The 26,399-nt window shown below is 36.9% G+C and overlaps 1 protein-coding gene across 11 annotated transcripts in view; it reads left to right on the top strand.

Moving 5' to 3' along the window:
* Positions 1 to 26,399, top strand: part of DNAH6 (dynein axonemal heavy chain 6) — a 352,679-nt gene that overhangs the window by 303,335 nt on the left and 22,945 nt on the right. For 9 of the 11 annotated variants that reach the window (XM_074397642.1, XM_039462280.2, XM_074397633.1 and 6 more), the window contains 7 exons: positions 1,058 to 1,248; positions 11,180 to 11,340; positions 14,410 to 14,498; positions 15,296 to 15,442; positions 17,211 to 17,349; positions 24,439 to 24,558; positions 25,985 to 26,106. In XM_074397642.1, coding sequence (XP_074253743.1) covers positions 1,058 to 1,248; positions 11,180 to 11,340; positions 14,410 to 14,498; positions 15,296 to 15,442; positions 17,211 to 17,349; positions 24,439 to 24,558; positions 25,985 to 26,106 — 969 coding nt within the window. Of the gene's footprint in view, positions 1 to 1,057; positions 1,249 to 11,179; positions 11,341 to 14,409; positions 14,499 to 15,295; positions 15,443 to 17,210; positions 17,350 to 18,741; positions 21,265 to 24,438; positions 24,559 to 25,984; positions 26,107 to 26,399 lie in introns of those variants that run through there. The other 2 variants (XM_074397653.1, XM_074397661.1) reach the window with 2 other exon arrangements.

Raw genomic sequence — 26,399 nt, 5'->3', positions numbered from 1 at the left:
CTTTTCCCAAGTTGGCCACAGAAGGGTGTGATCCAAGGCCATGGCCCTAGACCAGGTTGGGACACCTCCCTGCCCAACAGTATCACACACACACACACACACACACACACACACGCACAGAGTAAGGCTTGTTTGGACAGAACAGTGTTGATAGCTAGTGGAGGGCTAAGGGCAGGGCTGCTATTTACAGTTGTGCAGGATGTCCACTGAGCAACCCATGGGGGAGCCATTCACATTGCAGGTGTTATAGGCTGTGTATTTTCATGACAGCTTTCTGGCACATTAAAAGTCCCTTGAAGAGGCAACACCTTTTTCTATCTCACATGAAGGCTGCATATGGGCTGGGGAGGGACAAGACCTGCAAGAACAGGAATGAGCTAGATATGGTAGGGTAGGATCAGTGAAAGAACCAAATTGATGTAGGAAATGGCCAGACCTGGGCATAACCATCAAGGCTGAGGTTAGTTCCAGAAAGGGGTCAGAAGTGTCTGGTGAGTGAATAAGATGAAGAAAGGGAGACAACAAATGAAGCCAATTTTCTGAAAAGTTGGCTTGTGAATAAATGGTTGCAAAGAAATGAAATAGTGGTTGGAAAAGTAGCTGCCATCAAGGGAAGATCTTTGTTTTGGTTTTAAGGATGGAATATAGTAATGCTTAATTGTATAATGATAGGAATATCAAGGAAACAGAAATCAATAATGCAGAAAGAGACAATGGAGAGACTGAAACTAAAGTCCACAAGAATGTGAGAGAGACAAAACAGAAGAGGCAAGGAAGGGGAGACAGCAGCTTCATAGACAGAGTGAATGTTGAGGGACTTCCCTCCTACCTAATATTTCATCTTGCTTGTGAGTCATGAGAACCATAGCTGTCCACAGATATTTGGTGAACAAATCCACTAAATAAAAATGTCTGTAGAAAGATGTATATCCAATCAAGGCAGAATAAGTACAAAAACACAGGGCATCATCCTCTGAGGAGCTGGAGGAGAACATTAGGATAAAATTATGAAGGATCCTCATTCAACATACTTTGTTTTTTTCTTTTAAACTTTCAGGTGGTTTTTGCTCTTACAGACTTTGTGATAGAAAATCTTGGGAAGCAGTTTGTAGAGACACCACCTGTGGACCTGGCTACCCTGTATCAAGACATGTCATGCAACACTCCCCTGGTATTCATCTTAAGCACAGGCTCAGATCCCATGGGTGCATTTCAGAGGTTTGCCCGGGAAAGTGGATATTCAGAACGGTAAAGTCGTGTTGTGCAGTTTTAATAATTCATATGCATATGAACATCTCTTTGTTAAAATTTGCCTTTGTTCTTCCCCTTACAGAGCACAAATTCTTATATTCAGGTATCTCTTACTAAATAAATTAAGATATGTTAATAGTTAGCTATTTTTAAAATAGGGTCAAAAATCATAAAAGTAGCTGTAAATTTTATTTAAGCAAAAGAGAAATTGCTTAAAATGTTGAAGTATAATAATCTAGTGGAATAATGATTGAAATTTGTTTGGTATTTAACACAGGATTTTAACATAACAAAAAAGGTACTGAAGCTTACTCTCTATGATAATCATACAAAAAAACAAGCTTTTTATGTTCTATTATTAATGTCATCTTTCTCATGAGTCTTCACTCTGCTGGGTAATAGGGACAAGGGGGATATTTAAACTTGCTCATTTACATTATATTCTTCTGATTTAAATGTCTCTTTTACAGTAAGCTGATTTGGTTTTTTTGTTTGTTTGTTTGTTTTTTAAAATGAAAGTTCAGTCTTCCTAACTCCCCTTTCTATCCCTAATCCTCTCCAAGATGGTATCCAGGTGGGCAGAAAAGTACACAAGACCACACAATGGCAGAGGAGAATAGGGGTCTTAGATCCACAAGGTAGCCTCCAGCTCTGATGGGTACCTGCATGGAGTGGCTGGTCTGGCCTTGTCTTTGGACTGGGAATTAATGATGGGTTCCATTTCTTCATTTGGAGTTCATGTTCTGTTTTAGTTAGAAGTCTCCAGAGATATAGAAATAATGGGTGTGTGTGTGTGTGTGTGTGTGTGTGTGTGTGTGTGTGTAAGTGAAGTTGCAAGATTTGCAGTCAACAACTGGAAACTTAGGACCACTTACGTGTAGTTCCAGTCTGAGTCCAAAAGCCTGAGAGCCAAGAGAGCTGAGGGTATAATTACCAGTCCAAAATTCAGCAGGCTTGAGACACAAGAGCCAGTGTTTCAGTCTGAGTCTAAAGGTCAGAAAAACTCGGTGTCCCTGCTTAATAGTCAGTCAGGCAGGAGAAGTTCTTTCTTATTCAGCCCTTTTGTTCTATTCAGGTCTTCAATTGATTAGCTAAGTTCCACTCACTTAGGAAAGGCAGTTTGCTTTACTCCCATCTATTAATTTAAATGCGACTCTCACCCAGGAACACCCTTACAGACACACCCTGAATAATGTTTGACCAAATATGTAAATATCTTATGCCTTGGACAAGTTGACACATAAAATAAATCATCAAACGATCCTAACATTTGCCTTCGGTTCTGAAATCTCAACGAAGTATTACTGTAGACTCATTAAGAGTTTCTGTGAATCAGTAAGAAAAAGAAAACAACCCAATAGGAATAAAGATAAAAAAATACAGAAAATTCTCAGAAAAGGAAAACTAAATGCCCAATAAGCATATCAAAATATGTCCAGCCATACTAGTAATTTGGAAACAACAAATTAAAACCATGAAAAGATGCCATTTCACACCTATCCAGTTGGCAAAATGGTGGCAAAGATATGGAGCTATGGAAACAATTCATATTGCAAGAGGAGTAAAAATAGGCAAAAATTATTTGGCAGTATATATCAAAGTCAGAGAGGACATCTTCAATATCTCAACAATTCACTGCTGAATTTCCATCCTAGGGAAAAAAAAAATCCGTCATATGTATACAAGAAGCCATGTTCAATCACATTTTTTTTTAATAATTTCAACGCTTAGGCCCATGTGGTATTTGATTTTCTGTTCCTACATTAATTCATTTAAGGTAATGGCCTCCACTGCATCCATGTTGCTGCAGAGAACATTTCATTTTTTTTTTTATGACTGCATGGCATTCCATGGTGTATATAAACATTGTCTTTATCCACTCTACCATTGATGAGTACGTACCTATGTTGATTCCATATTGTTGCTATTGTGAATAGTATCAAGAACATTTACAGAAACACTGTTTTTAATAACAAAAGTTGTAAATAACCTAAATTTCCATCTAGAAAATGAGTATATAAATTGATATATTCATAAAATGTTATGTAATACACTATAGCCATGAAAATGAATAAACTAGAATAATGTCTATCAATATGACTACATCACACAAACTAATATTGAGCAGGAACATAAATATTTCAGGAGAACTAAATATTTAAGAAGTAGGATAAAATGTGCAAAATTATTAAACATACAGATAATTGCATGTATTATTTAGGACTTCATATTTTTAAAATAAAAGTGTTAAGAAAGGTAGAGGAATTATATGAAATCCAGAATAGAAGTGACCTTGTGAGTAGAGATTAGGTCATGAAAGAGAAGTAAACAGGGAGAGGTGGACCGCAAGCTGGGATCATGTAGATAATGTTTTATTTCTTAAGCTGGGTTGTGGATACATGGATACAGAGTGTATTAACTTTATCACTTTTGTGACTCTTAAGTATTTCATAATTTTTAAAGTAAAGGTATAATTGAAGATGACAATTAGAAAATTAGGAAGGTTATTAATCAATAGCTAATGTGTGCTAATTTCTTGATATATTCAGGAGGAAAGAAGAAGTATAGAATCACTATATTCCCTTAGGAAAATTAGTGGTTTAATGTATGTGTTAAAATTTTAGGGAAAAACACTGAAAGTGATAAATGATCTGTAGCTTCCAAGCAAGCAGAGGAGAAAAGGAATATATAGTCCAATATTTCAATTCAAAAGTAGATAGGACTAAAGAAAATCAAAGATGAGGTATAGTAAACCAAAAAATTAAACTAGAGATTAGAAATTAATGCAAATACCGAAATAGCTATAAATATCTCACCTAAGAACAAGTACAAGTGATCAAGTTAGATTTCGAAAACAATTTTTAGTTATATCCTATTTAGAAACCAGATATACAATACAAAAACAATACAGGAAGATAGAAAATAAAGAAATTCAAAAAATGCCATGCAAATACTAAAAGAAAGCTAGTAATAGTTCCAATGTATATCACACAGTTTGAAGCAAAAAAATTATTAAGGATGAAAAGAAAAACTGCATGATATGCAAGACAATCTATGAAGAAGAAACACCAATCGTGAAATTGTACACAACTAACAACAAATCTTGAACTATATAAAGCAAAAACTGGAGAAATTTATGCAAGAAGAAATCGATAAACCAACATTAATATGGAAAATTTTAACACATCTGAAACTGTCATAAAGCACACAAAAGTTGCAAAATTGGTAAAAATATTCAGACAGTGAAATTAAGAACTTTGGTTTCTATACTTAACAAATATAACAAATGTAAGATTTTCAAATATACTTGGAACATTTACAAAAATTAGCCATGTGTTTAGAGAGACACATATTTCTAAAAGAAGACAGATGTTTTCTCTGACCACAATAAAAATCTTCAGAAATCGATCTTAAAACATTATTTCTAAACATTTTAGAAAACAAAAACATGCACTTATGTACATCCATGTGTTAAAGAGAAAACATAATGGGAATTTTCCATAAGTGGAAGTGGATGATAAAAACAATATTATGTATAAAAACCTGTAGGGTATAGTAATGTGGCACTTACAGGTAAATTTATGCATATCTGTGGACTTCTCATTCCAGTAATAATAAACTAAGAACTCAGATCAATATTTTCACTAAAACACTTAGAAACTATAGATAAAATATTTAAGGAAATGTATGTTTGAAGGTCTGGAGAATTAATAAAATAATGAAGAATATTTAGGAAGAATGGAAAACCTAGAGCAATGAGTCCAATACTCATGGCCACATTTTCCCTAGAGGCACCAGAGGAGGAGGCTAAGGGGCTGCAAAGCTGAGCAGACTTTTTGATTGCTTCAAAGGACAAAGGGGACAACATAAGAACCCAGAGCCCACTAAGTGTGAGGGGAGGCCAGTAAACCCCCCTCACATTGTTTTGCACTCAGAGGAGATTTATCAAAACAAATAATGCCAAGTAAGAAATAAATGGTTTGTTGAAGAGGTTAAGATGATCCCTGATTACTAGTATCTCTGGATGCCTGCCAGAAAATATAAATCTTATCTGGGGGAACAGAAAAGTTTAGCTGCACAAGAAAATATGACCACATATATAAGAAGGCCAGACTACATTCTTAAAAACCAAGAAAAACAATATATATTAGAAACAGAGCACAGAGTATCCTGATAATGGATATATGACATTAATTTTAAGATAACATTTAAAATGTTCAAGGAAACAATAAATCGAGAAAATTGACAGAGAATTTAAATTACTTAAAATTCTAGAATTTAAAAATATAACTGAGCCGGGCACACTGGTCTATGCCTGTAATCTCAGCACTTTGGAAAGCTGACGGAGGAGGATCACTTGAGACTAGCCTGGACAACATAGTAAGAACCTAACTTTACAAAAATATTAACCAGGTGGCGTGATGCACGCCTGTAGTCCCAGCTACTCAGGAGGCTGAGGCAAGAGGATCACTTGAGCACAGGAAGTTGAGACTGCAGTAAGCCATATTCATGCCACTGCACTCCAGCCTGAGTGACAGAGTGAGATCCCCGTGTCCAAAAAAAGTATACACGCACACACACACACACACACACATACATATATATATATATATTTATAATAAGTGTGTGTGTATTCATGTATAACCGAAAGTAAGAATTCAGTGTATCAGTTTGGTGAATTGAAAGCATGAAGAGACAAAACAATGAAAAAGATGGAAGAGAAGATAAGAGACAGAGATACAATAACAAGATCTAATAAAGTGTAATTTGAGTCCCAGGAGAGAAGACTGCAGAATATTTTAATGAACAATGGTTGAGAATTTTCCAAAACAAAAGACATCAATCCACAGATTATATTAACTCTACTAAAGTCTCCTAAATGCCAAGAATAATAAATGCAAGGAAAATTCTCTACCTAGACCCATTACAGTGAATTGTGGGGGGGAAAAAAATAACATATTAAAAACAAATTAACTTCAAAGATACCGTTGACTGTTTTCTCTGAAGAAATAATGAAATATGGAAGACATATATTCTAAGTGTGGAAAGCAGATTACTGTCAAAACGTCTCTTAAAACTGAAGTCAACTTAAGCCTTTTTCAGACAAAGAAGAAATTGAAAATGAAAACCCAAAATTAAACTAAGCAGAATAATGGTGGAAATATATCAAAACTTATGAGATGCTCCTAAAGCCAGAATTTGAGGGAAATTTATAGGCTTAAATATATATGTTATATTTTTTGAAATCTAAAACTTAGTAATTAAATTCTACTAGAATTTAAAAAATAAAAGTAAGAGCAAAAATTAATGACTTAGGAAACATACAATAGACAAGATCCAAAAGACCAGAAGTTGATTTTTCATGCTTAGTAAAACTAATAAATTCCTGCTGAAACTGATTAAATAGTCTAAAAAATTTTATCAAAATAAATAAGAAAATATCATTACAGATCAGCAGACATTAAAATGATTATATTTTTAAAAAAAACTTGCCAGTGAATTTGAAAATCTTAATGAAAGTTAACACTTCCTCAAAAATTATAACTTTTAACAACTGATAAGCATAAATAGCATGTCTAAATAGTCCAATAATTATCAAAGAAATTTATTATTAAAAATCTTCCCACAATAAAAGCGTAAAAAATCAAATACATCAAGATAATTATAATAAAGATAGGTAAGATGTCACCACAGAAAAGTATATAATATTACTGAAGGAAATCAAAAAGACCTAAATAAATGGATGGATATGCCATATTTATTAATTGGAAGACTCAATATTGTAAAGATATCAATTATCCTCAAGTTGATCCATATATTCAATGCCACTAAATCAAAATACCATTTGGTGTTTTGGGTGGAAATTGACAAGATACTTCTAAAACTTACGTATAAACACAAGGACCAAGAATAACCAAGACAGGTGTTATATCAGCAAACAATGGCAAAGTAGAAATGCCAAAAATCTTATCTCTACACATGTAAGGAAAATGAATGTGCTCCAGTTAAGAGTAGGCCAAGACAGATAACTGGGCCAGTGTGACTCAGCCGGTTTTTGGCGCACAGGCACACAACTCTATTTGTTATATAACCTGTTTTTGTAAGCTCATACTTGGCTCTGAGCCACTATTGTCTGTAAAAGGTACAACTGCCCTGCTGATGCCGCACATACGGTTCACATCCAGAGAGAGGGAGTGGAACTGCTGACCCTGTAAGGGAGAGCCATGGGGACAGCAGGAGCCATGGAGCCGGCCACTGAGAAGGGCTGCAGCCAGAGCAGGCAACCGATATAAAGACAGAGCAGAGCGGAGGCAGAGAATAAAAGCCATATTTACCTGCCTATGGTCCCCCAAGTGTTCTTTCACCAAAAGGAATTGGCAATGCGCATCAGGCAGGCATCGGGGGTGCACAGCTGTGAAATCTGGACTCGTGGCAACAACTCCAGCACCTGGTTTTATTAATTCTTTGTATGGATTTTGGGGTCTCAATTTCATTTAGTTCTGCTCTGATTTTATTCCTATTCCTTTTCTTCTGCTAACTTTAGGAGTTGTTTGCTCTTGTTTTTCTAGTTCCTCTAATTGCAATATTAGATCATTAATCTAATTCTTGGTGTAGGCATGTAGCCCTATAAACTTTTTTTTTTTTTTTAAGACATGGTCAACACTCTTGTTGCCCAGGCTGTACTGTAGTGGTGTGATTATGGCTCACTGCTGCCTCAACCTCCCCAGGCTCAGGAGATCCTCCCTTCTCTACCTCCTGAGTAGCTAGGACTACAGGCACATACCACCATGCCTGGTTAATTTTTGTATTTTTTGTAGAGATAGGGTTTTGCCAGGTTGCCCAGGATGATCTCAAACACTTTAAGTGCCCTCCACCTCAGCCTCCCAAAGTGCTGGGATTACAGGCCCTGCACCCAGACACACTGTAAACTATTAACACTGCTTTTGCTGCATCCCACAGATTTCAGTATATGGTTTCTCTCCTTTCATTTATTTCAAAGAAGTGTTTTATTTCTGCCTTAATTTGTTGTTTACCCAAAAGACATTCAGAAGAAAGTTGTTTAGTTTCCATCTTAATTGTGTGGTTTTGAGAGATCTTGGTATTGATTTCTATTTTAATTCCACTGGGTCTGAGAGTATGCTTGGTATGATTTTGATCTTTTTGAATCTATCAACTCTATTATGGCTGAGCACGTGGTTGATCTTAGACTATGTTCCGTATGCAGATGAGAAAAATGTACACTCTGTGGTTGATGGGTGGAGTATTTTGTAGCTATCTCTTAGGTCCAATTAATTGTCTAGTTTACGTCCAGAATTTTTTTTTTAGTTTTCTGCCTCAATGATCTAACACTGTACAGGGGATATTGAAGTCTCCCACTATTAAGATGTGGCTTTCCAAGTCTTTTCATAGGTCTTGAAGTAGTTGTCTTATGAATCTGGATGTTCCAATGTTCGGTGCATCTATATTTAGGATAGTTAAGTCTTTTTGTTGAATTCAATCCATTACCATTATGTAATGCCTTTCTTTGTCTTTTTTTACTGTTGTCAATTTAGTCTTATTTCTACAATATAAGAATAGTCACCCCCTTCTCTCTTGTTTTCCTTTTGCATGGTAGATCTTTCTCTATCCCTTTACTCTGAGCCTATGGATTTTGTTACATAAGAAATGGGTCTCTTGAAGATAGCAGATGGTTGGGTTTCTTTTTTTTTTTTATCCAACTTGCTACTCTGTGCCTCTTAAATAGGGTGTTTAGACCACTTATATCCAAGGTTAATATTGATTATGTAAGGTTTTGATCCTGTCGTGATATTTTTAGCTGGTTGCTTTGCAGTCTGGATTGTGTAGTTGCTTTATAGAGTCTATGGGCTCTGGACTTAAGTGTGTCTTTGTGGTAGCAGGTATCACTCCTGCAGTTCTGTGTTTAGAGCTCTCTTATGAATCTTTTATAATGCTGGTCTAATTGCAAAGAATTGCCTTGGGAATTGCTTATCTGGAAAAGGTTTTATTTCTCCTTTGCTTATGCAGCTTATTTTGATAGGATAAGGCTGGAATTTCTTTAAGAATGCTGAATATAGGTCTCTTATCTCTTGTGGCTTGTAATGTTTTTGCTGAGAAGTCTGCTCTTAGCCTGATGGGATGACCTTTGTAAGTGATCTGACTTTTTCTCTAGCTGCCTTTAAGAATTTTTTTTTTTTTCACATTGATCATAGAAAGTCTGACAACTATGTGTCTTGGGGATGGTCATCTTATATAGTATCTCCTAGAGTTTCTCTGAATTTCTTGAAATTGCATGTCCCTCTCTAGCAATATTGGGGGAACTTTCATGAACTATATTCTCAAATATGTTACCAAAGTTGTTTACCTTTTCTCCTCTTTCAGGAATGCCAGTATGGCATAGGTTTTATCTCTTTGCATAATCTCATATTTCTCATCGGCTTTGTTCATTTTTTAAATTCTTTTTTCTTTATTTTTGCCTAACTGGGTTGTTTTGAGGGAACAGTCTTTGAGCTCTGAAATTCTTTTTTTGACTTGGCCTAGTATGTTGTTAAGGCTTCCAGTTGTATTTTGAAATTCCAGTAGTGAATTTTACAATTCCAAGTGTTCAGTTTTGTTTCTTCTTCATATAGCTATGTCATCTTTCAACTCTTGGATCATTTACTGGCTTCTTTGGACTGGATTTCAACTTTCTCTTGGATCTCATTGAGCTTCCTTGTCATCTAGATTCTGAATTTTATGTCTGTCATTTCAGACATTTCAATCTGGTAGGATCCGTTGCAATCTTTTTTTTTTTTTTTTTTTTTTTTGAAACAAAATCTCACTCTGTTGCCCAGGCTAGAGTACTAGCGTACAATGGCACAGTCTTGGCTCACTGCAACCTCCACCTCCTGAGTTCAAGTGAGTCTCCTGCCTCAACCTCCTGAGTAGGTGGGATTACAGGCACCTGCCACCATCTCCAGCTAATTTTTGTATTTGTTTAGTAGAGACGGGTTTCACCATGTTGGAAACGCTGGTCTCGAACTCTAGTCCTCAGGTAATCCACCCGCCTTGGCATCCCAAAGTGCTGGGATTACAGGCGTGAGCCACTGAGCCAGGCCCGCAATTTTTCAGAGGTAAGGAAACACTGATTTTTTGAATTGCCAGAGTTCTTGTGCTGACTCCTAATTATCCGAGGGACTGGCATTTATCATTTTCAGGTTGCTGTCATTTCATTGAGGCTTTTTATTTTTGTATTCTTATTTTCCTTTGACGATTTGACTGTGGTGTATATTGCGTACAGGTCATTGACTGTTTCTGGATGCTTTCAGAGGGCCAACCTTTGCACAGGTTCCTTAGTTGTAGCTAGTTTCAAGCATTGGCTTTCACAGATGTTGTGCGATTAATCGATGGCATTCAAATTCAAAACTGTTTTTGCCTTTTGGGATAAGGAGAGATACTGTTTTTTGACCTGAGTGGTGGTATGTGCGCATTTGCTTTGTGAGAATTCATTGATCCATATACTAATAATATGTATTTTTCTGTATATATATTAGGCTGTAATTTTTTTTAAGTTTTTAAAAATTGATCTATTGTTCTGTTAGAAGTTAGGATAATGATTACCCATCGGAAGAAGGAAGAGGAAATCATAAGGTGGAGAGAGGCATAGGAGAAATGTCTCTGGGGTATCAGCATAGTTCTCTTCTCAACCACAGTTACTGATTTGTGATCATTTGCAGAACTGTATATTCAATTTTTATACTTTTCTGTGTGGGTCATGGTAAAAATGTTTTTTAAAACAAGAAATAAGAAAAACATATTTGGACTCCTATTGGAATGAGAATTCAAAATGTATGTATATCCTAAGCAAGAGTCTACTGTATTTACATTTCTTGATATTCGTTTTGCTTTAAAATAGCATAAGATGGTATTTTGTTTTTGCTCTTCAATTCAGGGTGCAGTCAATTTCACTGGGGCAAGGACAAGGACCTATTGCTGAAAAAATGATCAAGGATGCAATGAAATCAGGAAACTGGGTATTTTTGCAAAACTGCCATCTTGCTGTTTCTTGGATGTTGGCAATGGAAGAGCTCATTAAAACCTTCACAGATCCAGGTGTGTTGAGCACATAGCCCTTGCATAATAATAACATTTTTATGTAACCTTTTTTTGTTGAATTTGTTCCTTATAGTAATTCATTACCATAGGCACTTTGTTTCCCTATATTAAGAGGAGAAATTTGAGGGACCTAAATTTGAGTTTTAGCTAATTCACACAACCAGGATTTGAAAAAAGGCCTTCAGACATCCAAGTTGAAACTAGGATCCACTGGATCATTTCTGTTTCTTATTGCCTTCTATGAGAAGTCATTTGAATTTGAAATATATTACTTATAGGCATAATAAAAAGAAACCGAAAAATATACTTAGGACAAACAAAAGAAATTAAATCCTTCCCTATAAAATGTGAAATGTAAAGGAACAGAGTTCAAATTACCACCAATTCCCTTAGAGCAGTGTTTTACTATCTTTTATCCTCTGTAAGCCACATGACAACTAACCTTTACATGTGTCTCAGAGCCACACCCGCCCCATGGGCGTGCCCAGCATTACTCATGGTTGCTAGCACTAGCTATTATCTCACCACTGTCTTGTCCACTCAAGGAAGTATAATGGGCTGCAAAGAGAGAAGTGGAATTAGAATCTATTCATTTTAAAGTGTTAGTATAAAAATAACCAAAACCTCAGAAACTATTTTATTGGTAAGAAATTGTGTGGGTCTCACTCTACCACTCTGCTGGGAAACCCTGGAGGAGAACCACCAGACAAGCATATCCAGAGAGAGCCCCTTCTCTGAGGACTTCCTTTGTGCCCGGACTACAGAAAGCTTTCTGGACAGGTGAGAGCCATGCAGATGATCTTGCAAATCACTTTACTTAGTGCTACTTATTAAGGTGAAGAGCTGCTCCTTTACAAAGTCCCCAGTTGGCACTGGTCACCAAGCCAACTCGGGTTAGCAACCTTTCCCTAAAGGCCCTTTACTTCCTGGTCCCCTGCCCTCACTGACAAGCCTTCTGCAGGCTGCTTCCAACCAAAGTAAGGACTCATTTTTATCCACCATTCAGAATCTCCACTATTTCCACTCTTTCACAGTCAAATAAGAGATGGCCTGGTTCCTGTTGGTCCTGTGGCTTATTTCTATTTAAATATTTAAAGAGAAATGACAAGGAGGTCATCAGTACTGGTCACGGGTCCCTGATGATTAGGAATATAATTAAGAAAAAAAAATGCTAGAGAGGCATCAAAAAAGCAATTTGCTGTGATGGTACTATATGAGCCTCCAGAATATGGAGATGCCTTTCAGCTTCACTATAACTAGAACAAGAGCATTTGCTTGTTCTTCAAGGAGACTGGATGGACTAATAAAGCCAGCTGAAGTTTTTTGTATATTTTAAGTGATTACTAAACTTAAGGGGATATAAAAATCCTTTTCTGGTCCTTGCTATAATCATTTATAACCTAACCATTTAAGTTCTGACGTTTAATTTGAACCAGTATGAAATAAAATACATTCAGGTAGTAAGCTGAAAATAGGAAAGGAAGAAAAAGAAAAAACAAAATAAAACCTCAGGACTTGAACTCCTATCACCTCTGTAGAGTTCTGCCCCACCACTTCCTGACTGTGTGTGTCGTATCTTTTTTCTGGGTCTGTTTCCCCAGCTATAAAATGACTACATGACGTCATCATGAAAAGTCCTGTACTAAGATGATTTCTAAGATTCTCTTCTAGTCCAGCCCTAAAATTCCATGATGTCTATGAAAGTTAAGAAGCTTGGTGCTTTTGCAATTATAAGAACAAAAGTATGGAAAAAATGCTTCTCCAAACCTGGCCTTCTTCCTTTGGTTTTTTGGTTACTGAAATCATTGGCCCTAAGACTTTGGTTGTTGTTTGACTTCTTCGCCTAATAGTTTTTACAATGCAAACAGTGTTAGTGTTGCTCTAGAATTTGACAGAACTAACTTTTAATTTGCGCCATTTAATGTGGCTTATGAATTTAGGTTACCAAACCAAAAATCATGAAATCAGCTTTGATTTGCAGTCATTCATTCCATAAATAAGTAAGGACCTACTGTGTACCGTATACGTTTCTAGGATATGCTGCTGAAGAAAACAGCCATAGATATTTGTCCTCATAGAGTTTCCATTCTAGTTGGGGCAAGATGGGGAATGAATAAACCATATGTTAAATAAATAACACATATGGCATGGTAGAACATGGTTGTGCTTTGGAAAAAATAAAAAGGAGAGTAAGGTAAGGAGGATCAGAAAGATTGAGATGGGATGTGAGTAGGTGCCAGGAAGATAGCAATTTTAAACGGTTTAGTCTGAGTAGACCTCTTTGGGAAGGTGATATTTGACCAAGACCTGAAGAAAGTAAGGGAGTCTGAATGAACAGCCAGTGCAAAGGCCCTAGAGAGGGAGTCAGCCTAGCATGTTTGAGAAACAGCATAATATGTACTTAAAAACCAATGCCAAGGAAGTTGTCCTTGGATGATTCCTGTGTCTTCCTGTGATGGAAGCAATGATTTTTCCAACTTTACTTTGGCCTTTTGAACCTACAGTGGAGCTCATACTTTCTTGGGTCCTCTGTCCATAGCTCAGAAAGTAGGTGCATTGACTTAACGTGCTAATGCCAGGCATGGCATATCTCCATATCCTTGCTCTCTTGTTTCCTTTGCAAATTCTCTACTGAGGGGAGAAATCTTTTCTCAGTAGAGCTTTTTGGCCATTTTCATGCAACTTGTGTTAAACTGAACGGTCGAAAAATCCTCATGAGAATAAATACCTGAGCGATAACTGCCCTCTTTTTCAAATGAAAATGTTTCCCATTTCAAAGATAAGGCCCTTAATAGTTCAGCAAGTATTAAAAATTAATATGTCTCTAATTTATTTACCCAAGTGTGCCTGCTTCTAAACTGTCAACCCTTCCTACCATGAAGTTTCTAAAACAATGCATCTTACTCCCATTTTAAAACAGTTTACAATATACTTGAAAGAGATTAACTAGGTCTTTAAACAAAGCTTATAGCATTTTTTTCTTCTCTAGGATAATTATTTCTTAAAGAAAAGTGCTACTACCAACTAAACATTTTTTTTTTCTTGTTTTATCTTTGTTTTAAACAGATAGTGCTATCAAGGACACTTTTCGACTTTTTTTAAGCTCCATGCCTAGTAATACATTTCCTGTTACAGTTCTTCAAAATTCTGTTAAGGTAATGTATGCGTATGGTTGGAACAATGTGAAATGATTGGTTTCAGAATATACAACTAGTGCCTCCAAGGAGACCAGAGCCTGCGCAGAAGCATGTGGAGGTCTGTGTGGCCAGGGTGGGGAGGTGAGGTCAGTAACCTTTCACCTATATCAAGCAGGGAAGTGATTTCCCAACCCAGCCTTGCATATTCTAGTCCTATTGGTCATTCAACTCTTTCAGCTCTCACCCTCACAAGAAATGTTAAGGGTACAGAGTGATGAGAAAGGAACTCCTTCCAGAGTTAAGGGAATGTTTCAGCATTTGAGAGACAGGAGGCCTACAATCCATACTAGTGTGGCTGCTTGATTTTAATGCTGGAAGCTTATGATCTGTGGCAAGCCTCTGCATATGAGGAATAAGAGGTGCTTCTTCCCTCCCTGCTCCATATCATAGGACATCAGGGGACAAACTGTGGGACAATGCCCTATGTCAAGATGATGCAAAATTCAATAAGGAAACCCTAAGCATACTTTCTAGCCTAGGTTTAGAAAAAAATGGACACCAAATGGAAGTGTCTGAGGTTCTTGTCATGTGGTTCAACCACTGTTGGTCTTAGAACCCTGCCATTCCCTATTCTTCGTGTACTGTGCCTGAGCAAGATTCAAAGCAGGTTTGAACATGCCAGGAATGGTCCCCATCTCTTCATGAACATCAGCTATCTACATCCTCTCAATTGCTTCATTCTATGTGTGTTATTCAGAAATAATGCAAATCTATACAATCATTCTTTCTGCCACATATATTCTGTGTAAATCCAGGTGACCAATGAGCCTCCAAAAGGCTTACGTGCAAATATCAGACGAGCATTTACTGAAATGACACCTTCGTTTTTTGAAGAAAATATACTTGGAAAAAAATGGAGACAAATAATATTTGGCATTTGTTTCTTCCATGCAATTATTCAGGTACACTCAACTCAACTCTGCTTTTTAAGAGCAACAAAGAAGTGTATTATGAAATAAATAGTAAGAATTAAGTGAAAGCATGTAAATGTCATTGTCAAACGCTGAAGGCCCCATTCTATATCTGAACTCAAGTTGTTTCAATTCAACCTTCACTCTCTATACTCCCCTTGCTTCAGTATTTCACAGCTTCAGCTGTCACCTCTCATCTGATCTGCCTACAGAATGCCATCACTTGGATGAGTGTAGTAGGTTCAGTTCAATTCAACAAACTCAAAATAGATTTCCTCAGCTCTGCCTCCTGCCCAAAATCTACTTCCCCACCAAACTCTACTAAAATCAGTGGTCCCATTCTCTCAATCACCTACAATCAGAACTTCAAGATTGCTTTTATTCTTCCTCTTTATACATACATATTTTATCAGTTACCAAGTCCTTCTTTGTTTTCTTGCAATAGCTTTACTCTCACCTGTTCTTTTGAATGAGCCCATCTCCCTTAACTGACTCTTTCTCCAGTATGACTGAAGCTCTAAGTTCCCTGAAAAATTAGCTTCAACTCAGAACCACTGTCTCCTCCTCTCTGTTCAAATGTCACTGCTTGGTCTGGTATTCATCCTGTAACCCTGTACTTGAATTCTAACTCTCCAAATACATATTTTAGATGGCATATTTATTATATTAGCTTCCCGGTTTTCAAACATGTATGGTCTACAGAGAATGAATGAATGGATGAATGAATGAATGAATCAGACTGGGTGCAGTGGCTCATGCTTGTAATCTCAACACTTTGGGAGGCCAACATGGGCAAATCGCTTGAGCTTACGAGTTCAAGACCAGTCTGGGTAACGCAGCGAAACCCCGTCTCTACAAATAATTTTTTAAAAACAGCTAGGCATGGTGGCACACGCCTATAGTCCCAGCTACTCAGGAGGCTGAGGTGGGAGGATTGCTTGAGCCTGGTGGTCAAGGCTGAATGAGCAGTGTTCATGCCACTGCACTCCAGCCTGAGTGACAGATCAAGACGCTGTCTCAAAAAAAAAAAGAAAAAAGAAAAAAGAAAAGAAAAGAAAAGATGCCAAAATACAAGATAAATAGTTTAAAAGGTCTTAGGGGAGGTCTGACAGGCTAGGATCAGGAGTTCTGGGTGTGAGGCCCTTGTTCTGCTAACAAAAGCAGCTGAGGTGAGGAGGTAATTTAAGCTTTAGGAAAATTTTGAGATCAAGAACAGGGAATTTGGAAACAATCCTCTGGCACAGTTATGAGTTTCAAATTTAAGAAATTAAGGTAGGATAGGGAGATGATGAAGGAAGTTGGGGGAGGATTTAATGATGGTATGTCATGAAACAAGGAATATGATTCTGTGTGTGGCATAACTAAAAAACCATAGACAGACTCCTTAAAACAGTAGGGAATAGCTTTCTCCACCAGATGGATGGATTATATCAGTATTTTCATGCCAAAAGACTATAGGTGAAATTTTTTTTCCTACTTTGATGAGAAAATGCTTTAAAAAATGTTCTTTTAACAGGTCTATCACATTTCTAGTAATAGCAAATTTCCTTTTAGAAATATGAGGAGAAACCAGTATTGAAGGAAGAAGTACTTCCTCTCTTTGGTGAAAGCCTAGCTGAAGTTGAGCTACATGATTTTTAATGATTTTGTAAAGTAGGGATGCCCAATTTCAATGGAAACTTCTTTTTAGTCTTTAGTATTTTACACAAAATTAATTTTATCAAATTTTATTTCAGACCATTTTCATTTTTCATTCTAGGAAAGAAAGAAGTTTGGCCCCCTTGGTTGGAATATCTGCTATGAATTTAATGACAGTGACAGGGAATGTGCTTTACTGAACCTCAACCTCTATTGTAAAGAAGGAAAAATTCCCTGGGATGCACTGATTTACATTACTGGTGAGTACATCCTTGCAGCCAAGGCTTCCAGCTATGTTCCACAAAGTTGTTGTTTATGCCCACCTGGCCCTTGCAAAGATGGGCTGTCCTCCTCCAGTGTTTAATGGTGGTGATGATGGCTTTTGATGTTCCCTGTATGAAGATAAGATTGTGACAAGAACATGTAAGGACATCATGAGAATATTCACACATAGAAAATGGGACAGATGCTTTCTCAAATAGTAATAGGAAAAATTGTGCTTGCTACATGCCAAGCACTATTTTAAACACTTCCCAAGAATTAGCAGATTTAATCCTCATAACAATCATATAATATGAGGACTATTATTATCACGGTTACACATGAGAAAACTGAGGCACACCATTTACAAAGTGCTGGGGCTAAGATTTGAACCCAGGCAGTGTGGCCTCAAGAGTCCATGACCTTAAATTCAAAAGAACCTAAGTATGAATTAACTAGTAGAGACCTGTTAATTCAGATATGCCTGTGAAAAAGGAAAAATCTTTCAGAAATTAAATTTTTGGTAAATATTAACTGTGACTACATAGGGATCCTGCTGCCAAAAACAGAACCAATTTGGACCATGTGGGCTCAAGTAGTAAGGAAAAGGATATTTGTACTGGGAAGTGGGGGAAGGAGGAACTCTGAACAGGGACAGAAAGGAAATGGATGATTTTCATTGGCAAGTGAGGGAAATGAGGAACAGCAGAAGGCTGTCAGCTAATCTAGAACCTAAAAGGCAAAATGAAACCTTAAAACATGTTTGAGATGGAGGCAGCAAAGTAATAGTAAAAACAGATTAGGACCGTTCCCCAGAGTGGACCAATGGGGGAAGGCTTGGAATTTGGGAGGCTACTTTATACTCCTGCCCCAAGCCATCCCAATGGGGCCAAAATTGCTTTGCACAGTGGTAAGAATTGTTCTCTGGTATCCTCTGCTTACCCTGAATTTTCCTGCTTCTTATTTTCCTTTTCCTTCTCCCTCTCCTACAACACTCAATGTCTCAGGTTACCTCAGTCTCTTCTGCCATGAAAGTAATTGTGGAGGTAAAAAGTAATTTGCCAGACCGATCTATAGATTTAATGCGATCCCTATGTAACAGAAGATTGTTACACCCAGAGCAGCTGGCATGTTGCAGAAATTGATAAGCTGATTGTGAAAAATGCGAAGGACCTCAAATAGCAAAAACAATCTTGAAAAAAAAGAATGAAGTCAAAAGAGTTATGTTTCCCAATTTCAAAACTTACTACCGTTATAGCAAGTCGTTGTGGCACTGGCATAAGAATAGACATAAATTTTGACTTGACAGTGGTGGTGATAGCTCTATCACATTTCTTGTTTCTGGCATGAAAGGAGCAGAGCCTTTATTAGGTCAATTTATTTCTTTGTAGCACCCCACCAGTGTTCCCTCCAGACCAGCACCTAGTCCTGGTCAGAAGAGCCTCAGAACTGTCAAACAACTGTGCTGAAGAAAACAAGAAATCTCAACAACAAATATTCAAAGTATTTCTGTAAATAAGACTGATTTTATGGGAAAATTTTAAAAGGTGTTCCAGTTATTAAAAATTTGAATCTTCAATCTGTGTTGAAAATGCTGTTTCTGGATCTAGTTTGAGGCACTAAGAAGGATAAGACATCAATTTGCAATGAGCCCCTGTCAAGACAACATCAATTCTGCTAAAATTAAAGCAGAAATATTGTCAAATTTATGGTGAATCTTGTGTGGAAGAATGGTGAAATATTGATACTTTACAAAAAGTTTATAGGGACAATGCCCCAAATAAATCAATAGCAGTTTATAAATGGATAACTAGTTTTAAGAAGGGCCAAGACAGTGTTGAAGATGAAGCCCACAGCAGCAGGTCATCCACATTAATTTGCAAAGAAAAAATTAATCTTGTTCATACCCTTACTGAAGGGCACCAGCAATTACCAGCAGAAACAACAGCCAACACCATAGACATCTCAATAGATTTGACACAATTTCGACTAAAATTAAAGTTGAGCGAACTTTCCACTCAGTAGGTGCCAAAACTCTTAAAACCAGATCAGAGGCAGACAAGAGCAAAGCTCTCAATGGAAATTTAAACAAGTGCAGTCAAGATCCTGCAGCATTTCTTTGAATAATTATAATAGGAGATGGAACATGACTTTACCAGTACAATCCTGAAAACAATGCACAATCAAAGCAGTGGCTACCAAGGGATGAAATTGGTCTAGTCAAAGCAAAAGCAGACTCATCAAGAACAAAGCTCATGGCAACAGTTTTTTGGAATGCTCAAGGACTTTTGCTTCTTGACTTTCTGGAGGGCCAAAGAATGATAACATCTGCTTGTTATGAGAGCGTTCTGAAAAAGTTAGCCAAAGTTTTAACAGAAAAATGCCTAAGAACACTTCACCAGAGAGTCCCTCTCTACTCCAACAATGCTCTTCAGACCTCTCATCAAACTAGAACACTTTCACAAGAGTTTTTATGGGAAATTATTAGGTGTTCACCTTACAGACCTAATTTGGCTCCCTCTGACTTCTGTGTTTCTTAATATTAAAATTTTGTTAAAGAACACCCATTTTTCTTTGGTTAATGAAAAAAAAAAAAAAAGACTGTATTGACATGGTTAAACTCCAGGACCATCAGTTCTTTAGGGATGGACTGAATGGCTGGTATCATTGCTTACCAAAATGTCTTGAATTGATGGAGCTTGTGTTGGGAAATAACATTTATATTTTTTTTAAAAAAGAATAAACTTACAAATCAATGGAATAGAGTTGAGAATATCCAAAAATGACCCTTACATTTATGACTGCTGATTTTCAACAAAGGTGCCAACACAATTCAATGTGGGAAGGATAGTCTTTTCGACACATGATGCTGGGGCAATTGGGTGTCCTTCTACAAAAGGATAAATTTGGACCCTTATCTTATACCATACACAAAAATTAATTCAAAATGGGTGACAGACCTACAATTAATAGATAGAGGTAAATCTCTTAGAAGAAAGCTTTGGAGTAAATTGTGACTTGGGATTAGTCATTGACTCCCAAGACATGACACAAAAAAGAAAATACATTGGACTTCATCAACATCTAAAACTTCTACATGTCAACACACACCATCAAGTAAGTAAAAAGGCAAGACACAGACTGAGAGAAAATATTGGCAAATCATACATCCAATAAGGGACTTGCATCCAAAGTATATAAAGACCTCTTACAACTCAAGAATAAGACGAAAAATGACTCAATATTAAGATGGTTGAAGATTTGATTTGAATAGACATTTCACCAAAGAAGCTTCACAAATGCCCAGTAAGCACATGAGAAGACATTCAGTTTGTCATGAGGGAAATGAAAGTTAAATCTCTAATGAAATGCCACTTCACACCTACTAGGATGACTATAATTTTTAAAAAGACAATAACAAATACTGGTGAACATATGGAAAAACTGGAACCCTCATATGCTTCTGGTGGCAATGTAAAATTGTGCTGCTGCTTTGAAAAAAAATTTAAATAGAGTTGCCATATGACTTAGCAATTCTACTCATAAATAAGTACTTAGAAAAAATTAAAACATATGTCCTCACAAAAACTTGTGCACAAATGTTCATAACAGCATTGTTCATAATGTCCAAAAATGTCCATTAACTGGCGAATGGCTAAGTAAAATATGGCATATCCATAAATAGAATCTTATTTCACCATAAAAAGGAATAAAGTACTGATACATACAACAACATAAATAAACCTCAAAAACATTATGCTAAGCAAAAGAAGTCAAACACAAAACACCACAAGTACAATTCTATCTGTATGAAATTTCCAGACAAGTCAAGTCTATAGGGATGGAAAGTAGTTCGGGGGTTGCAAAGGACAAGGAGTAGACATGGGAAGTGACAGCAAATGGGCACAATATTTCTTTTGGGGGGGAAATGGAAATGTTCTAAAATTAGATTGTAATGATGGCTGGACAACTCTATAAATTTAAAAAAAAATAAATTATGTAATTATATATAAGAATATATATACAATATATATTCTTTTACATACGTATGTTTTATGTGAATTTCATTATGTTTTAAATTATCTCATTGAAACTGGTTTTTAAAAAAAGATAGAGGTGAAAAATCAATGCTTTATCCAGGTGACAATACTTGCTAATGATGAGTTTTTTAGGCATTTGTTTATGGATTAATTCAGAAAATACTGATTAGTACTATTACGATAGATGCTGGATATCAAAGATGACATAGTCTATACCTACCAAAAGCTGATGGAGGTAATGATTCATAGTAGCCAATATATGGAAATAACCCAAATGCCCATCAACATATAAATGGATAAAGAAAGTATAGTAATGATATACAATGGAATACTATTTATCCTTGAAAAAGAAAGAAATCCTACCATTTGTGACAGCATGGATGGACCTGATAGACATTATGCTATATGCTAAGTGAAATAAGCTAGTCACAGAAAGACAAATACTGCATGATTCCTCTTATATGAAGCATCTGTGATCATCAAAAGTCTAGAAGTGGACAAGAGAATGGTGGCTATTACAGGAGAGAGGGAGGAGGAAAATGGGGAGTTGTTGTTCAATTAGTATAAAATTATAGTTATACAAAATGAGTAAGTGATGGAGATCTGTTGTGCAATATAGCATTTACAGTTAACCATAAGGTATTTTGTACTTTAAAATTTGTCAAGAGGGTGGATTTCATGTTAAGTATTCTAACCACAATAAACAGTGGAGTGCCCTCTGTTTGAAGTTGTTGGAGGTGATGGATGTGTTTGCCATATGGATTGTGGAGATAGCAACATAAGTATATCATATGTCAAAACTCACCAAATTGTATACATGAATTGTGTGCAGTTTTTCGAATACCAATTATACCTCAATAAAGGTGTGGGGGGTTATGGGAGGCCAACAGTGTGGGACATGGCACTGTTAGAGAAACAGTTAGTAGCTCCAAAAGAGGAAGTGTGTATGGAGGGCAGTTGTGTCTTCAACAACACTAAAAAGGTAAGCCGTGGAGAAGTCTTGAAAGACCTACGTCTTTCAATTTATTAGCAAGACCTCTTGTCTTGCTAATAAATTTTGCTCTAACTTACAAACACTGGTTAGCAATTATGGTCTTTTAGACTAGGAGAGGTGGAACAATTCACAAAGCTATAATAAAAGCAACATGAGGGACTGAACATGGAGGTATATCAATACCAGTGGAGAAACTAGACAGGAGAGAATAAACAGAGAAATATTTAGGAGGCTTTAAATACTGGAAGGTATTTGGGATTGGAGGAGGACCTTCAGATTTTGTAGTGTAGGTTACAGCAATACATACATCCAGGAGTGGTATTAGAGGTGGATCTGAGCTCAAAGTTGGCAAAGACAAAGTCAAACCTCAGCCCTCTCCAGTTTTTATTGAACCATCCCTGACCCAGCCCACAGGGATGGGAAAAGAAGAGAAGGGGGAAGCCCCTATGTTGGGTTCTGCAGTGGGGACCCACAGGAACCATGATGCTGGGGCCAGACCAGGCAGTGGCATGGATGGTTAACGCCACCCACAGACACCCGTACTCGTGCATGCACATAACCATGGTCCCTCTTCTGAGAAGACCAAAGCCAGAAGACTCCTTTTTGAAAGTGAGCTGTGAGTCATCTACCCTGAATCAAAATGTCAGAGTTCCTTGTTTACTCAGTTTGACCCAAGAAAAAGGATAAAGTCAAATCTAGATGGAGAAGCACGAAATCTGTTGATTTGTAGGAAAACATTTCTGTGCTGCTTGTCAAAATGCAGATACTTTAGTTGGAAACTTATTTTAGAATAACATATGTTAAGATACCCTTCTTTCCCTGACATCATCATGCAGTTAGAGACACTAGAGCTTTATGTTCCAGTGCCAAGGACCCAAGAGGAGCTTCAAGTTAGGCCATATTAGATGGACCCATGACAGAGATTTAACCCAATTTTGTGTTCCAAAATTTCCCAGAGGGTCACTGACGAATATTCCCAGTAAGGTACAGAACATCTCCTTTTTACCTCTTGGAATTGCTAATACAAGGATTCAGCAACTTAACCATCAGCCCTGGTACCTACTGCACCTCCCTTCTCCCTTAATGGCTTATCCAACAAGACTGACAAGAGGTACTCCAACAGGAGAGGGAAGATAGGCATCCCTACAGGATATGCACCTAAGGACATCGCAGTCTTGGAAGAAATAAATTATTGTGATACCAAAGACTGAAATTACTTTCTCCCAACGAATCATTTCAGCTTGAAAGAGAAAGAAAAAATAATTTTTTTCCTCCTGACATGATGGAAGAAATAGAGATGAGAATGGATCAACAGTTGGAGGATTCAGAAGTTGACAATGTTGGTATCACAGGTGAAATCCTTCCAGGAACACAACAGTGGTGAATGGTGAATTGTAGCAATGGATCTGGAATATTAAAGAAATTATATCAGCAACAGATTCCAGTGTGCTTCCTTGCTACACATAATGTTGGGATGACAATGGAGTACATGGAAAGTAGCTTCTCTTTGGAAAGAAAGATGGGATACCAACCAGTTATAATTCCCTATAATTACTATGAAGCGAGTTGTCCCTTTCATTTTGAATCTATCTTCCTTTTTAACTTTGATAGCAATAATTTATAAGGAATGTATAGAGCTTGAACGCCTTGCTACAAATACTAGATTCCATTTTACTCATTGGCTCCAAAAGAAGCACTGTTTGATGGAAAGTGTGTATGTTTTAGAATACTGCAATCAATGATAAGATTTAAAATCAATGTTTCAAAGCAAAAGAACAAAAAGAAAAAAGAAATAGGTAAGAGCTCAGTGGCTTTAGTTTCTGAAAACTAAAACAGCAAAATAATGAGGGTAGCGTACATATAGTAGATTTTTTCTAGTTTTCAAAAATTGACTTTTATTATCTTTGATAGGGTGGTAGAAGGAAATTCTGATGTGTGTGTTCCATTTTCAGTACCAAATAAATGTATATATAAACATTAAAATTTAAAAATTAGGTATGCCTATCAATTTTTTAAAAAACAGTAATAATTTCAAAATACAAATTCCTTTTCAGGTGAAATTACTTATGGTGGTAGAGTCACAGACACCTGGGATCAAAGATGCCTTCGTACTATCTTGAAAAGATTTTTTTCTCCTGAGACATTAGAAGAACATTATAAATACTCTGAATCAGGTGAATGACTTTTCAATATTACAGAAAAGGCCTTTCCCAAGAAGTCATTGAGAGCATCTCTCAGTTTTCCATCCAATAGCTGTCTCTGTCTGGTCTCCACAACCCTGTTCTGGCCACACCCTATCCCCATGCTTGATCACCTTCAGAGCAAGTTCGATAGTAGGATCACAGCGATACATAGTTTGTGGTAACTACTTTCAGTTATTTGATTTTAAAATTTATTGCGTTGTGTCTAAATGTGTTTTCAATGTTATATTCGAGAATATTTTGAATATAATCAAATAAAACATCCAGACATGGTGGCACATGTCTATGGTCCCAGATACTCAGGACACTGAGGTGGGAGAATCACTTGAGCTCAGGAATTCATTTCCGGCCTGGGCAACATTACAAGACCCAGTCTCTAAATAATAATAAATATTATGATTATTATATAAAAATTTTTTTAAAAATAAAGAAAACAAAATGTCTATTACAGTAAGTTCAGTAAAAACCAGATCTGTGAGTCGGTGGTAGCTCATTACAAGTCAGACAGCAAACAGATTAATTGTCCTGAGTGTTGATCCCCTTGGAAGGAGCAACTTGATTAGTACAAGTTCATAAAAGCTCCTACCATTGAGCATCAGTCAGAGCTGATAAGATTCAACTGTAGGCCAGGCATGGTGGCTCATGCTTGTAATCCCAGCATTTTGGGAGGCCAAAGCAGGTGGATCACCTGAGGTCAGCAGTTTGAGACCAGCCTGGCCAAGATGGTAAAACCCCGTCTCTTCTAAAAATACAAAAATTAGCAAGCATAATGGCCCGTAATCCCAGCTACTTGGGAGGCTGAGGCAGAAGAATCACTTGAACCTGGGAGACAGAGGTTGCAATAAGCCAGGATCATGCCATTGCATTGCACTCCAGCTGGGCGACGAGCAAAACTCTGTCTCAAAAATAAAAATAAATAAAGATTCAACTGTTTTTCCTGCAATCACTATAGATAGTTGAATAACCCTAGATTTCAATGTTTGGCAAATGTAGCTTTTGGTTTGGGGAATTGGAGAAGGCTGTTTTTGTTTATCAAACAAATATGAAAGCAATCTCTAACACAAGCATAAATTTAAGCCCTTGATGAGTTACACCTTTCAGCATAAATGTGGAGACCTTCATGAGATAACCCTTTCAGCAGCATATCCCTGGATGCTCAGCATCTTTAAATGCTCTGGAGAAGGCATCTGAAAAGTTAGGACAGTAATCAGATTCTCAAGGCCTGAAGAAAAGGTAGCAAAACTAGACACAGCAATGAAAACTTAGGAAAAACAATCCCCCTTTCTATATGAGGCAGCTGATTGCAAACATCATCTGCACCATGCAAAGAAGAATCAAACTCGGCAGTACAAAGCCAGTCTATTTGAGATATATTTGTCTTCTGTGTTTTTAATAACAGGCATCTATTTTGCACCCATGGCTGACAGCCTGCAAGAGTTTAAGGACTACATTGAAAATCTGCCTTTGATCGATGACCCAGAAATTTTTGGAATGCATGAAAATGCCAATCTAGTCTTCCAGGTATGTGGCCTTTCCACTTAAAATACATATTTATGTTGTGTATATAAACTCAAAACATCAATAATCATGCCTGCTCACTCTGGAAATTATGATCTTCCTACATAAACAAATAAAATAATTGTTTCACCTTGATTTCAATATTTGGTTCCAATTTAGCCTGGTCCTTCTGGATCCTTCACAGAATCCTAAGACCATCATGCATTTTCCCTGTCACTGGCAAAGCCCCTCCATCTCCAGGCCTTCTGCCTAGTCCATCCATAATCTACCTAATCACAGTCCAACAATTACATGAG

This window comes from Saimiri boliviensis, chromosome 1 (assembly GCF_048565385.1).
Source record: "Saimiri boliviensis isolate mSaiBol1 chromosome 1, mSaiBol1.pri, whole genome shotgun sequence".
NCBI lineage: Eukaryota > Metazoa > Chordata > Mammalia > Primates > Cebidae > Saimiri > Saimiri boliviensis.
Note: the sequence above shows the minus strand (reverse complement) of the source record. Positions and strands in the feature narration are given on the sequence as shown.